The sequence below is a fragment of the Rhipicephalus microplus genome, chromosome 8, assembly GCF_043290135.1.
Source record: "Rhipicephalus microplus isolate Deutch F79 chromosome 8, USDA_Rmic, whole genome shotgun sequence".
NCBI lineage: Eukaryota > Metazoa > Arthropoda > Arachnida > Ixodida > Ixodidae > Rhipicephalus > Rhipicephalus microplus.
In genome coordinates, this window is record NC_134707.1 from 1,140,401 (window position 1) to 1,160,577 (window position 20,177).

At 44.2% G+C, this 20,177-nt stretch overlaps 1 protein-coding gene across 11 annotated transcripts in view; it reads right to left on the reverse strand.

Moving 5' to 3' along the window:
- Positions 1-20,177, reverse strand: part of LOC119163932 (isobutyryl-CoA dehydrogenase, mitochondrial) — a 238,386-nt gene that overhangs the window by 142,747 nt on the left and 75,462 nt on the right. For 3 of the 11 annotated variants that reach the window (XR_012885826.1, XM_037416006.2, XM_075872629.1), the window contains 4 exons: positions 11,307-11,459; positions 10,095-10,197; positions 3,224-3,287; positions 1,506-1,815 (listed from right to left, as the gene is read on the reverse strand). Coding sequence is in view for 9 of the 11 variants with exons in the window: in XM_037416006.2 (XP_037271903.2) it covers positions 3,235-3,287; positions 10,095-10,197; positions 11,307-11,459 (309 nt within the window). In the remaining 2 variants the exon portion in view is untranslated. Of the gene's footprint in view, positions 1-1,505; positions 1,816-3,222; positions 3,288-10,094; positions 10,198-11,306; positions 11,460-20,177 lie in introns of those variants that run through there. The other 8 variants (XM_075872632.1, XM_075872631.1, XM_075872630.1 and 5 more) reach the window with 4 other exon arrangements.

Genomic DNA, 20,177 nt, shown 5'->3' on the forward strand with positions numbered 1-20,177 from the left:
TTTCCTGAGGTAAAGGTTGCATCAACAGTGCTCTTGTGTAATGTCTTTTCTATGTGAGATGTGCCATGTGTTTGGGCTGTTACTTTTATTTTAAGAAGGAGTGTGCATCAGCTTTTGCCTTGCACCTGTACTAAGCGACTCGTTGCCCGCCTGCTATGATTGTGACATTGAAGGGAACTGTTGTGTCGTGCGACCCCTAGTGTCATGTATGCACACCAGTGTGGTAACATTCTCGGTACATGCCACTAGATAAAGATAAGCCTCCACTATGTCTGCTTTCTAAGCTTACCTGGGTGCCCCGCCGCGGTGGTCTAGTGGCCAAGGTACTCGGCTGCTGACCCGCAGGTCGCGGGTTCAAATCCCGGCTGCGGCGGCTGCATTTCCGATGGAGGCGGAAATGTTGTAGGCCCGTGTACTCAGCTTTGGGTGCACGTTAAAGAACCCCAGGTAGTCGAAATTTCCGGAGCCCTCCACTACGGCGTCTCTCATAATCATATGGTGGTTTTGGGACGTTAAACCCCACAAATCTAATCTACCTGGCGTGGCCGTGTAGTTCATGTGACCCAAGCCACGCAAGCCAATCACCCTTCGTCGTTTTGAAACCCCCTGCAATGAATGTGGGAGAACAGCCTCTCGTTCATCTCACTAAAGCCCTTCTGTGTGTTGCGCTGTGCGTGCCTCCTGTTGCTCGACCTCTCCATTGGCCTGCCGCGAGGTTACGGCGGCCCTCGATCCTGTCCTGCATACCAGAAAACTTCCGCGGGACCACACCAAGAAGCTGTTCAGGTATATTGAGGACAACCTGGTCTGTATCAATGCATGTAAAAAAGAAAGAGAAAACTAATGAATGGCCTCACGCTCACCATGGAGCTGCCAGAGGATGGCACACTGCGCTTTATTAACCTGTTTCTTTTGTTCAAAAATGTACATGTATGGTGTAGGTATGCACCTCGCTCTGCCAGAAGCCGCTTGCCATTCTCATCAGCCCACACAAGGCTTGTGAAGAAAGGAGTTGCCAAATCTGGCCCCCGCAACGCACTGCAAAGATTATGCACTCAAGAGATTGAAACGGCAAGCAGGTTTTACTAGGTGCCTCCTGGCAGCAGGACATAATTGAGATTTGGAAAAAAGAAAAAGAAGAGAAACTTGAGACTGACAAATTCAATCTGTCTGACACTTTGCATGTTCCGTACGTGCATGAAGTGTCCCACAAATTAAAGAAGGCGGCAGGCAGGGCAGAAGTTTCAGTTGTTTTCTCAGCCCCGAAAAAGCTCAATGTCTTATACAGGAAGGTCTACCGAGATGAACCTCCGAAGAGACGAGGAGAGAAAAAACACCTCACACCCATTACCAGTTGCATCAAGGGAGTCGTATATGAGATCCCTCTGAGGTGCAGTCACTGCTGGTACCTAGAGCAAACTGGACACTGCCCCAACGATTTCTTCAGGGAGCATTACAAAAATGTTAAGCAAATGCATGGCAGCAACTTACCACTGCACTTGAGGTCTTGTAATTGCACATTGAATTTTAATCAAGTCACCGTCATCACAAAGCACGCAGACCAGCGTTCGCAAGATATATCTGAGGCATTCGCCATTATCAAGCAGAGGCCATGAGTGTACATTCAGTTACTTCATAAAAAAATGCACGTATCTGCAAGATTAATACATTAACACAAGCCTCCAGTGTCCTTATTTTTTATCACTGTCTTCACGCGTCTTCTCTTGTGTCTTCTTCTGACTGTATACTTCACATTTGTGCAATAAAGACCCCTGTTGGAAGTTAGCTTCAGTGTCTATTCTTGGTGTCCCATTTCTGCAATTTTTGAAAAACTATGTAAGCATGCTCATCAGGTGATTTGGCTAGGAATAACAGTTAGTCAAACCTAAATGCAATGAACAGATATGTAATGTTTATCATTTTTTACATTTATTGTATGTTGTTAGAAAACAAAGCAGTCTTCTGCATATCAGTTAACGCGTTCAGTTTATTTGATTCCAAACAAATGTCCCGACCGGCACTCCTACATTTCTATGGTTTTAAGTTTTTCCTATACTTTTTAGCTACACAATGTGCAAGCTGTGAATGCAAGCCCGTGTTTAATAACATGCACAAGTTAATGCATTGCAGTTCAAAATAATACGTGACATCCGGGAAACATATATTTCATGTCACAAAACCATGTGAACTCGCCTTCTCTTGCATAAAGCGAGGAAGCTACAATTTTATCAACAACTATTGGATTAGTCGGCACAACACACATGCAAGCTGAGGGTTTAAATGACTCGCTTTCATGAATACTGCATTGCGATAATGTTCGTCATCATCACTACTGTTCTTTGTGCAAAGCTTTAAAAAAGCGAAAGCTGGGAAGTTGGTTTGTGTTCATCTTGACACTGTGCAAACGTCAAAAGACACAGAAAAACATTCAGCACTCGTGTTGTTAGATCTTCTTTCATCTTGCGCACTGGTTTAAAATGAGAAATTTCCGGAGCCCTCCACTACGGTGTTTTTCATAATCATAGGGTGGTTTTGGGACGTTAAACCCCACATATCAATCAATCTACCTTAAAATGAAGTCTGAATGTGCATCTGTGAAAAAAAACAGTTTGCACCCATCTCGCATCATTCTAAGAGTTAGTCCTTTGTGCCTTTCACTCAGCACATTAAAATGCAACAGCATTTAGCTAGCCTTAGCTCACGAACTTTTCCGGGCCACTATGCACAATCAGACTGAGATTACAGTTCTCAGCGTTCAAAAACACGCAATATTGTACAGCTATTCTCAAAATAGCAACAGCACAAAATACTGTCAACAAATGCTGGGTACTATTCACCAAGACCCATGCATGATTATTCTTATTGCTACAGAAAAGGCCTTTATGCATGATTGAGTTTTTAATGTACCGCTACAATGACATATACAGATGAGTGCAGTAGACTTCCTGGAACATTTCCTCTCATGTTACCACACTGACTGCATGCACTGCAGATGGATTTGTTGCAGCTTCGTGTAGAATTATTGATTAAACCAATTGCATAGATTCACACAGTCCAGCTGCTGCACCATCGCAGCTATAATTGGCAATGGCAATATTTTGGTAAATTTTGCCTATAAAGAAATTGAGTTAGACCATACACCGATGCATATTAAATCAAACTGATGATGGCAAGAAAAGTACATGCGTAGTAAGACTACCTTTAAATATCAAGGCCGACTTACGTTCAGTGTGTTTAGCCCTGCAATATATCCCTTGATATCACCATCTTCATCACTTCATTGGTTCCTGACAAAAAAAGCAATATGTACGAGTTTTTCTCAAATTAAGAGGATTAAATAGCCAAACATTTTGCCCACCGACACACCTATGACAAAGACATAGACATTGCACATTGTATGCCATCTAAAGATAAGAGTAAGCCACATGTGATCATGAGATTTCGTTCGTGAGCCACCAGAGCAGAATGCTTTCGGTCGCAAAGAAAAGAAAACTGAATGCAAGAGATTTAGGGTTCGACATAGATGGCTTAATGTACGTCCATGAGCATCTCTGCCATGAAAACAAAATTCTGCTAGCTAAAGCAAGGCAAGTAAGGAAAGAAAAGAAATGGAAATTCATCTGGGTGTCACAGGGAAAGATTTTGATGCGGAAGTTAGAGAACACAGCAGTCGTGTGCATAACCTGCGAAGAAGACTTGGTGCGGGTAGTGTAACAATTCGTTATAATGATCTTCCTAGTTGTGATTCTGTATGCTATTTTTTATCTTTTATTTTTTTGCTAAACAAGAAAATGTAATCCTAATGCCTTTTCATAGTGTTTTTGCATGCTACACGGAATCTTGTGTACTCTATTTTTGATTGATACTATATAACTGAATATTTGTTTTATGCTGGTAATATTGTTGCAAGCTTGAGTAATGCTATTGCTCTAAATACTATGCATCACTTGTTCATTATCTATGTTTGGTTATCAATCGTTGTGGAACCAAAGTGTGGTACTGTAAATAATGAAAAACCATCATTACTGCATATTTTTATTTACTTTACTTATGCATCCTATTCAAGAGCTGCTACTTTGTTATACTCAGTAACCTTACTGCCTGTTTATATGTATTTATCTCTATTACCTGCAAATGAACGCTAATATGATGGCTTCTACTCCCTGTCAAGTACACACACTTTTTGAGAATCTGGGCGGCTCATTCCTAGCTGTACTTCATAGTATTATGCAGTCCGCACGTTGTAAAGACGACGACCTCTTTGCTCTTCTCGATCAGTTTAAAGCTAACTTTTCTGTAATAATGCTTACAGAAACGTGGTATCATGATGACTTGGATGTTATCACTATCGAAGGCTACAATACAGTGTACTTAAATAGAAAAAGAAGAGCAAGCGGTGTATGTATGTACCTTAAACATGAAATAAGATGTGAACGGTCAAAAATGAATGGTGTCAATACTAGGATGATTGTGAAATTTTATCTGTTAAAATGAACAACTGTGTATTTGTGACAGTGTACAGACCTATCGATGGCAATATTAACAACTTTACGCAGTTCTTGGATCAGATGTTTGCTTTCATTAATGACCATAATTATAGCGTTGTATTGAGAGGTGGCCTGAATATTGATATGTTAGCAAACACAAAAAAACTAAACAAAATGATCTTTCCACACTTCTTGGTTCTCACTTTTTATCAAATGTTATTGTCACTCCTACTCGTATTACTCTATCGAGTGCAACATTATTAGACCTGTTCGTAACAAACTTTTCCTCAGAATCCATACTTTCATATCTACCACAATTAGTGACCACCTCTTTGTATATTTCATTGCGCCCCAATTCCATTATCAGTCCAGACAATCCGCTTCTGGTATACAGTTAAACCTGAATATAACAAAATTTATTAATTTCCAGAAAAATTCCTTATAAAGAGGATTTCGTTATATGCAGGTTCGGTATGAAAATTCAGAAAATAATTGCACAAATTAAACAAAAGGGGGACTGAAGGCAGAGCTAACACAAAACACTTATTTTACAGTAAAAAACTGCGTTATTATTACAATAGCAATTATATGGACACTGTCAGCGGGTTTTTGCTGTCACCGCCATGTTCCGTAACAAGTCCAAAGTGATAACACGCCATCGCACATCATAACTTTCACGAGAGGGCAAAAGCGCGCGAGCACTGCTGAAGCAGGGGTCAAATGAGTCAGCCCATCCCTATCGACTGGAAAGTGCATACCATCTCCCGCATGTTAGCACTGCCGTTGAATGCTCAAACAGAAAGTAAAGCACCTGTCTTGAACGAGCATGAAACAATGTGTGTGTGTGTGGGGGGGGGGGGGGGGGGGGGGAGAATCGCTGGAGTAGCAAAAATGACTTTGGCTTTTAAGGGCAGTCGCGATCGCTTGCTATCTTGGCGAGTATCACTGCGATTTCAACGTGAAGGGACAGTGTAAAAAGAGCGAAGTGATCCTTGTGCGCCCAGTAAACGTGATCGCTCTGGTCAAAGTCGAAGGCATGCGATTCTCCCCACCGAAGGGTAAGCGCGCGCACACAAGCATCTAACAATCCCTCCCCCCATTCCTGGGGCAAAGTACGCGTGGGAGATAAGCACACGTGGGCGCATCGCGAGGAGCTGGGCGCCGAGCGTGGGCGGCTTTTTTTTTCTTTTTTTGAGTTTTCATATATATATATATAGGCACCTATACATATAGGGGGAATGAAGACGAGAAAAAAAAAAATGACCGTAGTTTCCCGAGGGGGAACACTGGTTAGCATGCGGAGCATATATGTTGAACTGCGATAAATGGGGTTTGTAATTTGCGACATGCGTGTGTGTTATGAGTGAACACGAGTGGATCTCGCAGTGGCTTCGCGTTTTCAAAGCTGGGAATCTTCCGCTCGATATTGACGTATCGCAGCTGCTTCGCGTTGGGGATTCTCCGCTCGACGCTGACGTCTCGCAGCTGCTTCACGTTCTCGGAGCTGGGGATCTTCCGCTCGACGCCGACGTTTGCGTTCCGCATTGCGAGCTCTTCTCAGCGCGGTCTCGTCCACGGATGAAGTGTCTTCGGAATTGCTTGCGATTCCGCCAACACATTGGCTGATGCTATTGGAAGGGAAGTCAGTAATTGTGTTTGCGGATTCGTTAGCATACATTTTCACCAGCGACATCAGACGTGGAGCGACCGCACAAACCAACCGACAAAGGACGACGCGCCCCAACACTCGGTTAATTATAGTGAGCGCCGGCCCCGGCCTGCGCTTGCGTGCGTTAGCATACAGCTGGCGCACGTAAAACTAAAGGTCGCGCGGCGTGCGGAGGGGAGAAGCGAGCTCAGTGCACGCTGTGTTGAGAGGAGGAAGGAATGCACAGATGGCTGGCGGAGGAGGAGGGGAGGCTGCGGACAGTGACAACGCATGACTAGCCCCTAGTATAACATGCTCCGCATGTAAAAATACAGCCAAGACTGTCCATATACATAATTGCTATCACAATAAAAAAAAGCAATGCTAAACGTTGTTGGGAGACACACACGCACGCACACCATGCGTGCGCAGTGAAACTATGCACGCACGCACGGCATCGAAAACGAAATACGAACAACACAGAGATAGACACGGACATAGCGGAAAACTATCAGGTAAAGCATTCAGATGTCTAAGATAGAGGATTTAAATGGCTTAAAATTGGAAGCAATAAAACATGTTCTTGATCTACTCAGTCCATGTCTGACACACATTTACAACGTTTTCTTGAAAAGCGGCATTTTTCCACAGAATATGAAGGATGCTAAGGTGACGATGAATCACAAAAGTGGAGACAAAAACACTTTAACTAATTACAGGCCGATTTTAATTCTCCCGCTTTTACCCAAAGGACTTAAAAAAATCATTCATGCTAGACTATTGAATTTTTTCGATAAACATTCCGTTATAACCCAATCAGAATATGCTTAGATCAGGCTTCTCAATTGAAAGAGCTCTATTGTTTCAAAAGGAATTGGTTTTCAAGAATATTGAGGCCAAAAAGTTGACACTTGGCATATTTTTAGATATGCCAAAAGCATTCGACAAAATAAACCACAACACACTATTAGGAAAACTGCAGTGTTATGGAATTCATAGTGTAGCTCTAAATCTGATTGAAAACTACCTAATACACAAACACCAGTGTGTATCTATAAACAAGAAAATTTCGTCCGTGCAAACTGTTAAAGATTGTGTTCCCCAAGGCAGCATATTGAGTCCCCTTTCGTTCATTAAATTTATAAACGATATTGTATATGTTGACCCTTCAGCCCAATACATAACTTACGCAGACGATACAAGCTTATTTTTTTCAGGTACAAATGTTAGTCATCTCGTAAATGCTGCTGATTCAACATTACAAACGATATAGAGCTGGACCCTTAAAAATTCTTTATTATAAAGTGTTCCAAAACAAAAGCTGTTCTTTTTTACTTCAAATCCCCCCTCAATGAAATTACTGAATCCTACAATCTCATGTTAAATAGCAACATAATCAAATTTCCTGCAACCGAGAAGTCTTTGGGCGTTGTTTTTCACGAGCACATGAAATGGGATTATCACACCGAATTTTTCTACAATAAGCTTTGCAAAGTCTTGGGTCTCTTGAGAAAATGTCAGGGTTTATTGCCAGTTCCTCAAAAACTTCTGATATTAATTGCGCTCTCTACATCATATCTGAGTTATTGTAACCTAATTTGGGGTAACAGAACAAAGCAATCTATTAGTAATCTTATTATCATACACAAAAAAAGTGCTACAATCTCTTGATAAGTTCCCTTTTAATGCCCATACTTCACAATTATTCGCTAAATATAAAATGATCAAATTACACCTACTCTACAAATATTCTTTAGCAGTCTCTTTTAGATCTGATACCATAAAAGGTCACGACTATATATGTAGTTTAGCTAACCTGTAATTAAATCCTTCGATGCAGCTAAACTGACACTTTGAATATTGGCATGTGCCGAGACCACGCCCAAACTATGATTTTCAGACATTGTGTTATTGCTTGCCTAATAGACTAAATAAATAGGGAATTAATTGTGAAAATGTTTGCATGCTCTCTAATATTTCCATTTTAAATATGCTTTATTAAATTGTGTGCAGTATTATTTTCTGTTTGGTTACTTCTTTCTTTCAAAGTATAACATGTGCGTTTCTGGTTTGTATAAGTTTGTTTAACTTTTTGTTCCGATGCAAAGTATATGGATTGCTGGTTTAAAATGTCCTGTGTTAACTTTGCTTTTGCCATTTTCTTGCCACAGTTGCCATGGGGATATGGGGCTTAGTCAAGCTGTTTTATACAACTTTTTTCCTCTGTCCCAGCCACTTACTGTACAACTGTACGTGGTAAAGTAAACTAAACTCAAACTCAAAACTAACACCTAAAAAATTGCAGCTTCCCTGACAGGTTTGGTGATGCAATTTCTTGCTGTGCAATATGATGAACATGCCGGGCATAATTTAAAAATTGGCTGCCCAGCAATCATAAATTCTTGTTCAAGCTCTATAGTTAAGACTTGATCTAATGAAACCATAATTTATGAAGTTCCTGTCCTGGTGAAGGAACCTTGATTTAAGAGTTCAATGTTGTCATCGCACTGGACTAACCCAACTAACATGCTGCGATGGTTTAGCAGTTATCATGCTCGACTGCAGGTGAACAGGTCACGGGACGAAATCTCAGCCACAATAGCCGCATTTTGTTGGAGGCAGAATGGAAGCGGCCAGTGTGCTCAACTTTGAGAACACCAACTCCTGGTAGTAAAATTTCCTGAGCCCTCCACTGCAGCGTCCCTTATGACAATGTGATTTTGCGACGTGAAACCGCAACAACTGTTACTATTGCAAGCCAACTCGCCCAGCTAAGAACTCCCAGTATTTGAAATGTTATTACTTTATTTTATACTGCTGGTCTGGTTTTACTTCCAATGTAAAATGGGATGTCCTTTGGAGGAATGTTGAGCCACTTTTCAATGAATGAGCTCACAATTGAAGTTTATTGCTTCAAGTATTGACTGCTGCAAAAATTTTTATGATCAATTAAATATGGTTGGAGTTACTGAGATTTGTCACATGCTTTGAGGGTTTTTCATCTCCCACTCAGCTATACATGTGACAGTAGAAGGAAGTTATGTCACAGGCGCTTCATGGCGAATCACAATCGGAAAAGAGTGATCACATTTCATCACGTGTGCATCACGACCTAGAGCGCACATGATTAAGAGCAACCGCTCTTTCCCATTGTAATTGCTGCATGCACTAGTGTGGCAACAGTGTAATGTTAGTAGACTACGGAGTGCACCGCTGGCATGTGGTGCCACTCTTATAGCAAGAAGCGCATCTAATGCAAAAGCCGCTCTTCGTTTATCTAAGCCACTCTTCGTTCATAGCATGCTACCTGTTGTTTGGTGCCAAACAGCAAGTGCTCGCAGCTCTGAAGAAGGTGCCATAAGCATGGAACGAGCTGAGCCATCAGGAGTAGCCTCTCGAGGAGTGGTTTGTGAAGGAGCACTGATATTTGCACCTTGTTTTTTCCGATTCAATAAGAGACCGACTCACCATGACAGGTAATCATTAGGCGATGCTTCTGCAGCATCAAGTCGCAGTTTTAGTAGGAACATGGAAGACTAGGAAGGTTCTTAATTGTGCACAGCTGCAGTGGGTCCACATAAAACAGTGATGATGCCAAGAGTGATATTACCTGTGTGTACATGAGTGTTGACGACTGTGGCACAAAGCACATGCTGGGAGTGTGGCACAAACTCATAACTTGGGCTGTTGTTGGTCGCTGATATTTAAAAAAGTTAATTTTGACGCTGAGGGGTGCTCAATACCACAATTAGTTGCATGGAGTACACTTTGAATTTGATTTTAGATAAGCTTTAGTCTACATTTGCTGTTTTGTAGATGATGAGTGTCGGCGTGAACCTTAGAAGTTACGTCACTTGTGTCGGTTTTCCCTCAAACATTTTTGCATAGACACATGAGCAGGACACTAGAGGTTCTGTAGTTCGTTAGAGAGGTGCAGAAGCAGCAAAAGTTTTAATCACCTTCAATGATGAGATGTGCCCTTAGGTCTCTCAGATACTGCTGGATGGGGTAATCCTTGATGAAGCCATAACCACCCATCATCTGGAGGGCCTGATTGGTGATCTGCATTGAGTCAGCGATTGATATTAATCAACCCTCTTTTCTCAAACAAACGCCACATTGGCTATGAATCTCAAAGGAACAGTTAGGCTCTGCATTCAAGGTGGCCGGCAGCTATGGCATTCTAGAGTACAGTTCTTGCGCATTCCTTCTAGCGTTGAGCGTCAGCATGCTTCGTCCATTGTAACTGAGAAAACAAACACAGTGAAAGATGAAAGCAGACGGGTTGTGTAAAGAATGACAATACGAAAATTTGGGTGCATTGGTGATGCAAAAAGAATCACAGCACAATTGCATAAAGAAGACGGCACAAAAGTGATCAGGAAAGCGGAATGCTGCATGCGACTCGGAGATGATGCCTGAGTTGTGCTTCTTGTCTGTCAATGTCAGCTGCAGTGAATTGCACCACACGCATTGACTCTCAGAATCTGCAGGTTAGCAAGACATTTTACTTTGCTTGGAACGTTACTGCACGAGTGTAATTGCCTGCACTATCTAGTGTATTACAAAATTAAGACACATATAGAGCTACTATCATTTAGCAATTGAGTGTATTGCAATCGCCGGATAATTTTTGTCTTGACTTTCGTAATCTAAAACATTTATTTTTGTGATGCACACAATTTAATTTTCAATGCGATGCTTCGCACAAATGATCCAGTATAGTGGTACAAGGATAGAAGGAATGCTATTCTTTCTAATCCGTACTTTCTTTGGATGTCCGCGACCAGGCACTTTATGCAGTTGTCTTATGCGGATTCTCATGTAAATCATCCTGTGGCTGCTGTGAAAGTCAGTTGTATGCGGAGTGTATCTGATGTGTGCTCTTTTCTCTAGCATTCAAACTTTTTTATGACGCACTAGCACATAGCCCATCTATTCCTCCTATAGCAACCATGGATTAGTCCCTTCAAGCATGAAAGTGGCCTTCAGTATCAAGTCAGCATTTCGAGCACGGGTTCCCCATCCACAAATTTCTGTAGCCCGCCTGTGTTTGTGATTTGCAGGTTTCAAAAGCCATGAAAACGTACAACTCACGACAGCCCATTAATGCCTTAATCAACTAGTTCCCTCTTTAAGTAACCTCGAACAATGGAGTCAGCAAAGACAACCTTGAAGCCAACATCGGTGGCATGTAGCTTGGCCATGGCACACAGTGTCATCTTGTCAGGGGTGTTGTCATCTATGGACTGCGCTGCACGCCTCACAATTAGGCGAGATGTTTGCAGTCCGGTAGCCATCTTTGCCAAGTTGAACTGGTTGTTCTGAAACAAAAAAAAAGCAAACTTCTAGCCAAAAGAGCTATAACTGAAGACAAAGCTCTCTGTGCCTCTCCAGCTAAATGGCAAAGCTGGGCCCTAACTTTTTTTTTCAGCCAAAACATGACATCATGTGTATGATTTCTTCTGCCCACCATGACCAAGCATTGACATTGTGTGAACTGTTGAAGTGTCCTTTTATTACTTCCAGAGGCGGCCACATCACGCAAATGCAGCTGAGAGTGAGTACACAGTACAGTTCACTGGTTGATCCTTTTCTTACCGGTGATTGGTAACACTAACCAGGACGACCACATCTCAGCATAATGCCAGGCTTTCCTTGGCCTAATTTAGAGAAATTGAACTTGCTAAAAACAACAGCATGAATGACCGCTCCTGCATTTTCACTATGTTCATTTAGTGCAAATGGAAACAAACAGAGCAGGCAAGCTTGGCACGTGCCCTTGTCTGCTTTCTTTTTGTGTCACTTAATTAGTGCTAAGTCAATAGTACAGTTGTGCGAATAGCGAAATTCGGGTAAAAAGCGAATTCAAATATCGAAGTGTGAGTGAGAAGCGAATGAAATATTTCTAGTGTAATTTTCTAGTACTTATAAGTGAAATCAGAAAAAAAAAACAGGAGAGTATTCCTTATGTAGGGAACAATCCGAGACGACAACGAAAAAGCTACCAAGGCAAGCCACTACATTCGTGATACCTGCGCACAACCTGAGCTTGCGTTCGCTTGGCTTCCGGCCTGCTGATGTTCCTTGGCCTCCCAGTACGTTTGAACGTAAATAAATCTTGTCACATTTGGTGGAAGAGCAGGGTACTCCCGTGCGAGCCTGGAACTTCGCTCCTGTAAGCTTTCCCCTTCTTCGTGACACCAACATGGCCACCGAGACTCCTCCCCAGGTGGGACCTCTAGCCGTCCACGTCACTTACGGCACCGCGTGTCCTGTTAGAAATTTGCTGTGTCGCGATGGTAGCAGTGGCAAAGAGCGGCGAGCCGTTGAGCGGGCTTCGCTGAAGCCTTTGCCCTAAGGTGAAGCAGGGAGGTAATCCGTTTTGAAAACAGCAACAAGAAGGAGCGTTTACTGTAGCAGGTTGTCGTTTGTACAGAGCCGGCCAGCACGGCAACGTCGGCTGGGGCAAATTCTCCCCAACATGGGGCCGGCACGGCCTTAATTAACGTCTGTGGTCCATTCTCTCAGACCAGTTCTCGGGCTCGGAGGAGGAGACGCAGCCATACCCGGAACTGCAAGGTGGTTCGGGGGAAGAAGCGACGTTATCCCCGGAACTGCACGGTTCTTTTGCACGGAAAGCGGCGCTGGGAGGGGGGGAGACAGTTCATCGGGACAGCGCTCGATCTCGTGAGAAGTGCTCCCGAACGAGGACAATGTCTGTGGCATTACAGTCCTCAGCAAGATCCCCCCATTTTCCCCGGCTCCACTGAATCAGACGTAGAAGATTGGTTGGCGAGGTACGACAAAGTCGGCGCCAGACACAAATGGGACAACCAAAGCAAGCTGCTAAACTACGTCACGTTCTAGCTCACGGACGTTGTGCAACTGTGGTTTAATAACAATGCAGCTGACATTACTATATTGTCTGCTTTCAAGACTGCTATTACAAACAGTGGCGTACCAAATCTCTCGCGAGTGCGGGGGGGCAAACCTACAGCACTCGTCAGCAAAGATTATATATATATATATATATATATATATATATATATATATATATATGGGGAGTCCAGTGACTTACACCATTTTGAAAAAAGCATGCGTTTACGTGAATACTTTCATAATCGGCCTCCATCTATCAAAACAGCATTTTTTTCTACTAAGCACTGGACTCCCCCTTCCCAAAGGAATAAATGTCTCTATATTTACATCCGAGCAGTGCAGCGAGATGTACTCGAAGCATACAAAAAAGCAATCGCCGTTTCACCGCAACCTAAACGACAAAGAAAAACAAGTGATCCAGACCCTGGCTTCCCGAGACGACATTGTCATCAAACCGGCTGATAAAGGTGGAGCAATCGTAGTAATGAATAAGGCTGATTACCTTCGTGAGGCCCACAGGCAATTAAATGACCACACATTTCACAGACATTTGAGGTACGACCCAACCGAGGAATTCAATACCAAAGTAAAAGAAACGTTACAAGAGCTTGTAAGAAAAAATAAAATTCCAGAAACTGCGCTTAAATCCTTAGTCCCCCTGTGTCCGGTAGCTGGTAGATTTTATCTGCTTCCTAAGATTCATAAACAAAACAATCCAGGCCGGCCAATAATTTCAGGAATAGGAATCATCACGGAAAGCCTGTCTTGATATTCAGACAGCTTAATTAGTTCCGTTCCTCCTAACTTTTCTTCATATGTCAAGGACACTAATAACTTTCTGCATGACATTGTAAATATGCACGTTCCGAGTGAGGCTCTTCTGGTCACACTAGATGTGGTGTCACTGTACACAAATATACCCCATGCGGACGGGATTCGTTCTGTACTCCAAGCATACAATGACTCGGTAAATGACAAACCCATCGACGGTTCCACCTTAGGCACTATTTTAGCACTGATACTCGAGTTTAACAACTTTGAATTTAACGGTAAACATTATGTTCAAACCAGCGGCACCTCGATGGGCACAAAAATAGGTCCCAATTATGCGAACATCTTCATGGGCATTCTAGAAAATAACTTTCTCACCCCTCGTGACCTTAAACCACTTTATTACAAACACTTCATTGACGACATTTGCTCAATTTGTCACCATGGTGAAGCGGCACTACATTCTTTCATTGCAGACTTCAACAAAGTAGAACCATCCATTTCCTTTTCCCACTCTTATTCACCAGTCACCTTAAACTTCCTTGACGTCAATGTAGCTTTAAGCAATGGTAAACTAACGACAAATCTATACAGGAAGCCCACTGACCGACAAAGATACCTTCATTTTAAAAGTTGCCACGTCAAACACTGCAAAACAAGTATCCCCTATAGCCAAGCTATCCGTTTTAAAAGTATTTGTTCGGACAACAGGGAATTCACTCGCAACTGTGACCAGCTCAGTAAAGCATTAACCGAACAACAATATCCTTCACAAATAATTGACGACGCTCTCCAGTGGGCCAAACGTCTCGATCGAAAAGGGCTCATCAGTAAGGACAAGCGATTAGCGCCACCTTCCCGAACCAACCTCGTTCTAACGCATTCTGCATCTATTCCTAACGTGTCGCATATACTCAGAAAGCATTACAACTTACTGACACAGAGCGATCAGCTTAAGGACATCTTCACTGAATCACCGCGGGTTGTATATCGAAGATCAAGGAACTTGCGCGACATGGTAACTTCTTCCAAGACTAGATTGATTGCTCCCGTTAGTTGTCACCCCTGTAAAAAGACGCGATGTAAAGTTTGTGCGCACATGATCACTGCGACTGTTGCTAAAAGCACGGCATCTAACTTTTCTCTTGGGATTAAAGGGGACTTAAACTGCGATAGCAGCAACATCATTTACTTACTTGAATGCTTAATCTGCCACATGCAATACATCGGTCAAACCGAAACATCTTTTCGCATCCGTTTCAACAACCACAAATCACACGTAAACAGTTTGCCACATCTTCCACTGTTCAAGCATTTTCATCTACCAGGTCATTCGTTTGACAGGATTATGGTGACACTATTAAAATCAGGCTTTAAATCGCACCATGATCGCGAAATTCGAGAATCGTTTTTGATTCACAAGTTCAATAGTTTGTTATCCGGCATTAACGAATGCGTAGGCAAAGTGTCATGCCTTTCTACGATGCCCTGGCGGCCACAATTTTGCGAAATATTTAAAGCATCCCTAATGTCTTCTATACTTCCTAAAGGTTATCACATATTTATTTATTTTATTTTATTTATTTCTTTATTTTTTTCATGCGTGGTTCTCGTCGTCAATGGTGAATGTTACAAATGCTTTTTTACATGCCCACAATCTTGTCTATTGTATTACATTTTTTAATGGTTTTTTAGTGTAGTCACCGCTGTTTCAAAGAATTTTTGTGACACTCACATGCTGATCGCACGTGTTTTGTACTCACGTGTTCATGCCTGCCCATAAAAGCGGCCACATACTCGTATTTCTGTTAATCCTGACAAAGGCCGTGCCACGACTGAAACGTAGAGTAAACAACTATCAAATTTTCGTAAGTGTGCTCCTTTATTTCCTTATATATATATATATATATATATTGTTACGGAGATGAAGTAAAGGAAGAGGAATGACTCAAGCAGCTGACAAACATGGGAGTGTGCCAATCAGCCATTGTGACTCTTGCCTGTCGTTTTTCCTCTGTAAATGCATTTTGTACAGAAGTCTCCAACCCCGTAACATATTGGTGAAGGTGCTGGGTAAAATTCAGGCAACGGAGCTCCTCAGCGGACGCCGCATCGGTTTTCCAGCCATGGCCGATGCTGAGCCCTCCGCGTCAACATCAGCATCTCCGACGAACACGGCGTCGCAACCATCAATATTCACGCCACTTAAGGATCTCGGTACATTCTACGGGACCGATGGTGTCGACGTTGATCATTGGTTGGCCATGTTTGAACGAGTGAGTGTGCCGAACAAATGAGATCCCACACTTCAGTTGGCTAATGTGCTGTTCTACTTGAGAGGCACGGCCAAGGTGTAGTATGAAAACAACGAAGAAGAACTCACAAGCTGGAACCAACGCAAACAAAAGATGCCAGAAGTGTTTGGAAAAAACCGCCAGTCGTAAGATCGCCACCAAAAAGGAATTGGCTTGCCGTGCCCAATCTCCCACGGAATCATACCTCCCATACATTCAAGATGTGCTGGCCCGCTGCCGAAAGGCCAAAAGCGACATGACAGAAGGTGACAAGGTTGGGCATGTCCTGAAAGGGATTGCCGATGACGCGTTCAATCTCCTGATGTGCAAGGGCTGTTCCACCATGGACGCGATCATCAAAGAGTGTCGTCAGTTTGGAAGTTTGGTGAATGTTTGCAGAATGCGGCGACTTTTCACTTGCTCAAACACCGCTGCAATATCGACTTGCGAGGACCAGTCCGCAACACAACATCCGTCGCCACCGGGAGACCTGACAGGCATTGTTCGTTGCAAACTGGAAGCAATTGAGTCCTCGGCGTTCTATTCTCGCAGTACCAATACCACTCCTGTTACTGTTCCTCTTGTTCAAGCTATCGTGCGCCAGGAGCTTGAAAATATCGGAGTGCATTCCGTGTGCCATGTCACCATGCCCAGAGTCAGCGAACGCCCTTTCGCGATGCCCTCCTCCGACCGACGGCATTCTTCACGTACTTGCAACTCTGCTGAGTGGCAAACTGCAGATGACCGCCCTATATGTTTCAACTGCCACCGCGTTGGACATATTGCTCGTTACTGCCACAACACATGGTTCTTGGCAGCTCGTGCAACGACCAATATGACCTGTTCCGACGGTACCGCCCGCATGTTTTCACCTGCCCAAGAGTCCAATGCTATTGACCATTCTCGGAACACTTGGTACAGCCGCTCGCCTTCACCACGTGGGCACCAGTCTCGTTCGCCCCAAATGCGTTGCCCAACGTCCCGTTTGCCGCAGCCACGGCACTTTTCGTCCCCCGTAGCTTCTGGCCACATCGTCTCCGAAAACTGAGAAAAGCAGCCCCCGTAGGTGGTGCTGCGTTGACGACTTCCGCAGCAAATCCTCTCTCCGTTCCCACCAGACCAAATGTAATAGAGTTTGAAGTAGACGGTGTACCTGTACAAGCACTTGTAGACACCAGGGCAAGCATTTCGGTCATGAGTTCACGCCTATGCACACGTTTACCACACCAGCGGCTGCACAAATGCTCCGTGTGGCTGATGGCGGCACGCTGATGGTTCTCGGTCTGTGCACTGCCAGCTTAAGTATAAAGGATCAGAATACTTTTGTCATTTTAGCCGTGATTGACCACTGCCCTTGTGACGTTATCCCAGGTCTGGACTTTTTGTCGAATCATTCTGCTCTTATCGATTGTGCTACCGGTGTTCTTTATGCTATAGCTGCCTCAGATTGTCGCTGAACCCCACACTGCCCTGCCGCACCTGTGCTCTCTTCAGGATGTGCGACTGTCACCTTAGCAGCCACATACGTCGCTTTGACCGCACAGCCACAGGTTCCCGATAATCAATATGTCCTCCTTTCTCTCCCCGACGTCCTTTTGGAGCGCAACATCGCCATTCCCCATACGCTTGTGACTGTCACTGACAACTGTACCTTGCTCCCACTTCTCCATTTCAGCTTGTGCCCTCAAGTGCTTCTTCGTGGCATGTTCTTAGCCAGCGTATCTAATGCTGACGAATTCGAAATAGTGGCTCTCACCACCGAGATTGATTTACTTCAGTTTTCTGTAACTAATGTTGCGGATCCCAGCGCTCTTCACCCGTCGTCACTCCGAATCCCAGCGCTGAGCACCCGTTGTTGCTGATTGGGGTCTACCCAATCTCTTGGGGTAGTGTGGCGTAACTTCGGATGGAGGAGACGAACGCTGACAAGATGGGGATACGAAAAACAAACAAGTTTATGGCACTATTTACAATTATTTACAGCATAGAGAGATTAGGAGTGTCACAAACCACGAGCGTGGTGGTTGAACCGTTACATGGTTCAGAGTGACGTCCAGCACTTTGTAGTGTCGTTATAAATCCTGTCGGGCTCCTCCTCCTTGACTGAAACGCCAATAACACACAAGACACCGCTCACAGGGCATCAGTAACACACGGTCCGCCAAATAGTTATTGCACCTCTTGACGCAATGTTCCGAGGAGAGGGGAAATGGGGTTCCTTCCCGGAACAATTTGGCAGTTGGTTTGCTTCTTCCGCCTTTCCCAGGAAGGGCAGCTAAGGAGTGGATACTTCAATCACGTAGACAGGACCTGTGCGGTCGGTCTACTTCGCTGTCTCGCTAAACAAGCCGGCCCGGAGGAATTGCTTGTAAGGACATTGGCTCACGTACCGTCTGCTAATCCTTTTGTTGCTCCCCGCCGCTGGATGCTGGTTCCGAGAGAACTGGGGTTCCGGGCGTGGGAGTGCTGCCCGGCTACGTTTCTCAGCGACAGCATGGCGCCTACTGACGAGGGTTATAACACTAACAGCACCTGTTCTCTGCCAAATCGTTTCTCGAGGATGATTGCACCTCACCACAATCTTACGCAAGCCAACGACATCTATCGCCGTCTCGCGTCATAGACCGACATTTTTTATATTGATGACAGACGTCTAGGACAAACATCCACTGTTCAGCACCGTATAGACACAGGTGACGCCAGTCTTATTCGCCGACGCCCCTATCGTGTCTCCCACACTGAGCGCAGAGTTATACAAGCGGAAGTTGACAAAATGCTCAACAAAGGTGTCATAGAACCATCAAGTAGTCCTTGGGCCTCCTCTGTCATCCTTGTGAAGAAAAAGGACGATACCTGGCGATTCTGCATTGACTATCGCCACCTCAACAAGATCAAGCGAAAAGACGTATACCCGCTACCACGCATCGATGACGCGTTGGACTGCCTGCACACTGCTACATACTTCTCGTCTATTGATCTTCGGTCTGGCTACTGGCAGATTTCTGTCGATGAGATAAACCGTGAAAAGATGGCCTTCATTACACCGGATGGTTTATACCAGTTTAAGGTCATGCCTTTCGGACTATGTAACGCCCCTGCCACATTCGAACGAATGATGGACTCTCTCCTGTGTGGTTATAAGTGGTCTACATGTCTCTGTTACCTAGATGATGTGATAGTCTTTTCATCTATCGATAGCCACCTGACTCGTCTTGCTGCGATTCTTGCAGTCTTCAGAATAGCTGGGCTATAACTCAATTTCAAGAAACGTCAATTTGGCTGCCGTCAGACTGCCCTTCTGCGCCATTTTGTTAACGCCGATGGTGTACAACCAGATCCCGAAAAGATCTGTGCATTCTATTGCTTTGCGGTGCCTCGTTCTGCATCCGGCGTCCGGGGCTTCATCGGCTTATGTTCGTACTTTCGTCGTTTTGTGAAAAACTTCGCCGACGTTGCCAGGCCACTCACAGATTTGCTGAAGACAGATACCACATTCTCATGGGGCCCTGAGAAAGCTCAAACGTTCACCGCTCTCATCGGCAACTTAACTACACCCCCTATACTTGCCACAAATGTTCGCACCGATGCCAGTGGCCACGGAATAGGCGCAGTTTTCGCTCAGCGGCACCACGACAGACAGTGCGTGATAGCTTACGCCAGTCGCCTGCTTTCTCCCCCCGAGAGGAATTATTCCATCACCGAGAGAGAGTGTTTAGCTTTAGTTCGGGCCGTCACCAAGTTCCGGCCATATTTATATGGTTGCATATTCTCCGTCGTTACGGAGCACCACACCCTCTGCTGGCTGACTTCTCTGAGGGACCCGACTGGACCTCTGGGTTGCTGGGCTCTGAGGCTCCAGGAATTTTCATTTAGCATCAGCTACAAATCTTGCCATTTGCACAAAGACGCAGACTGTCTTTCTCGTCATCCGGTCGATCCTCCTGATCCTGTTGCCCCTGACCTGGAGAGCAGCGTAATGATGTTTACTGACATCAGCAACATGCGCATTGAACGATGATGGGATGAGTCAGTACGCATTATCATCGACGTCATTCAGTCTGACAGCCATGATGCTGAATCCTGTATGTTCGTACT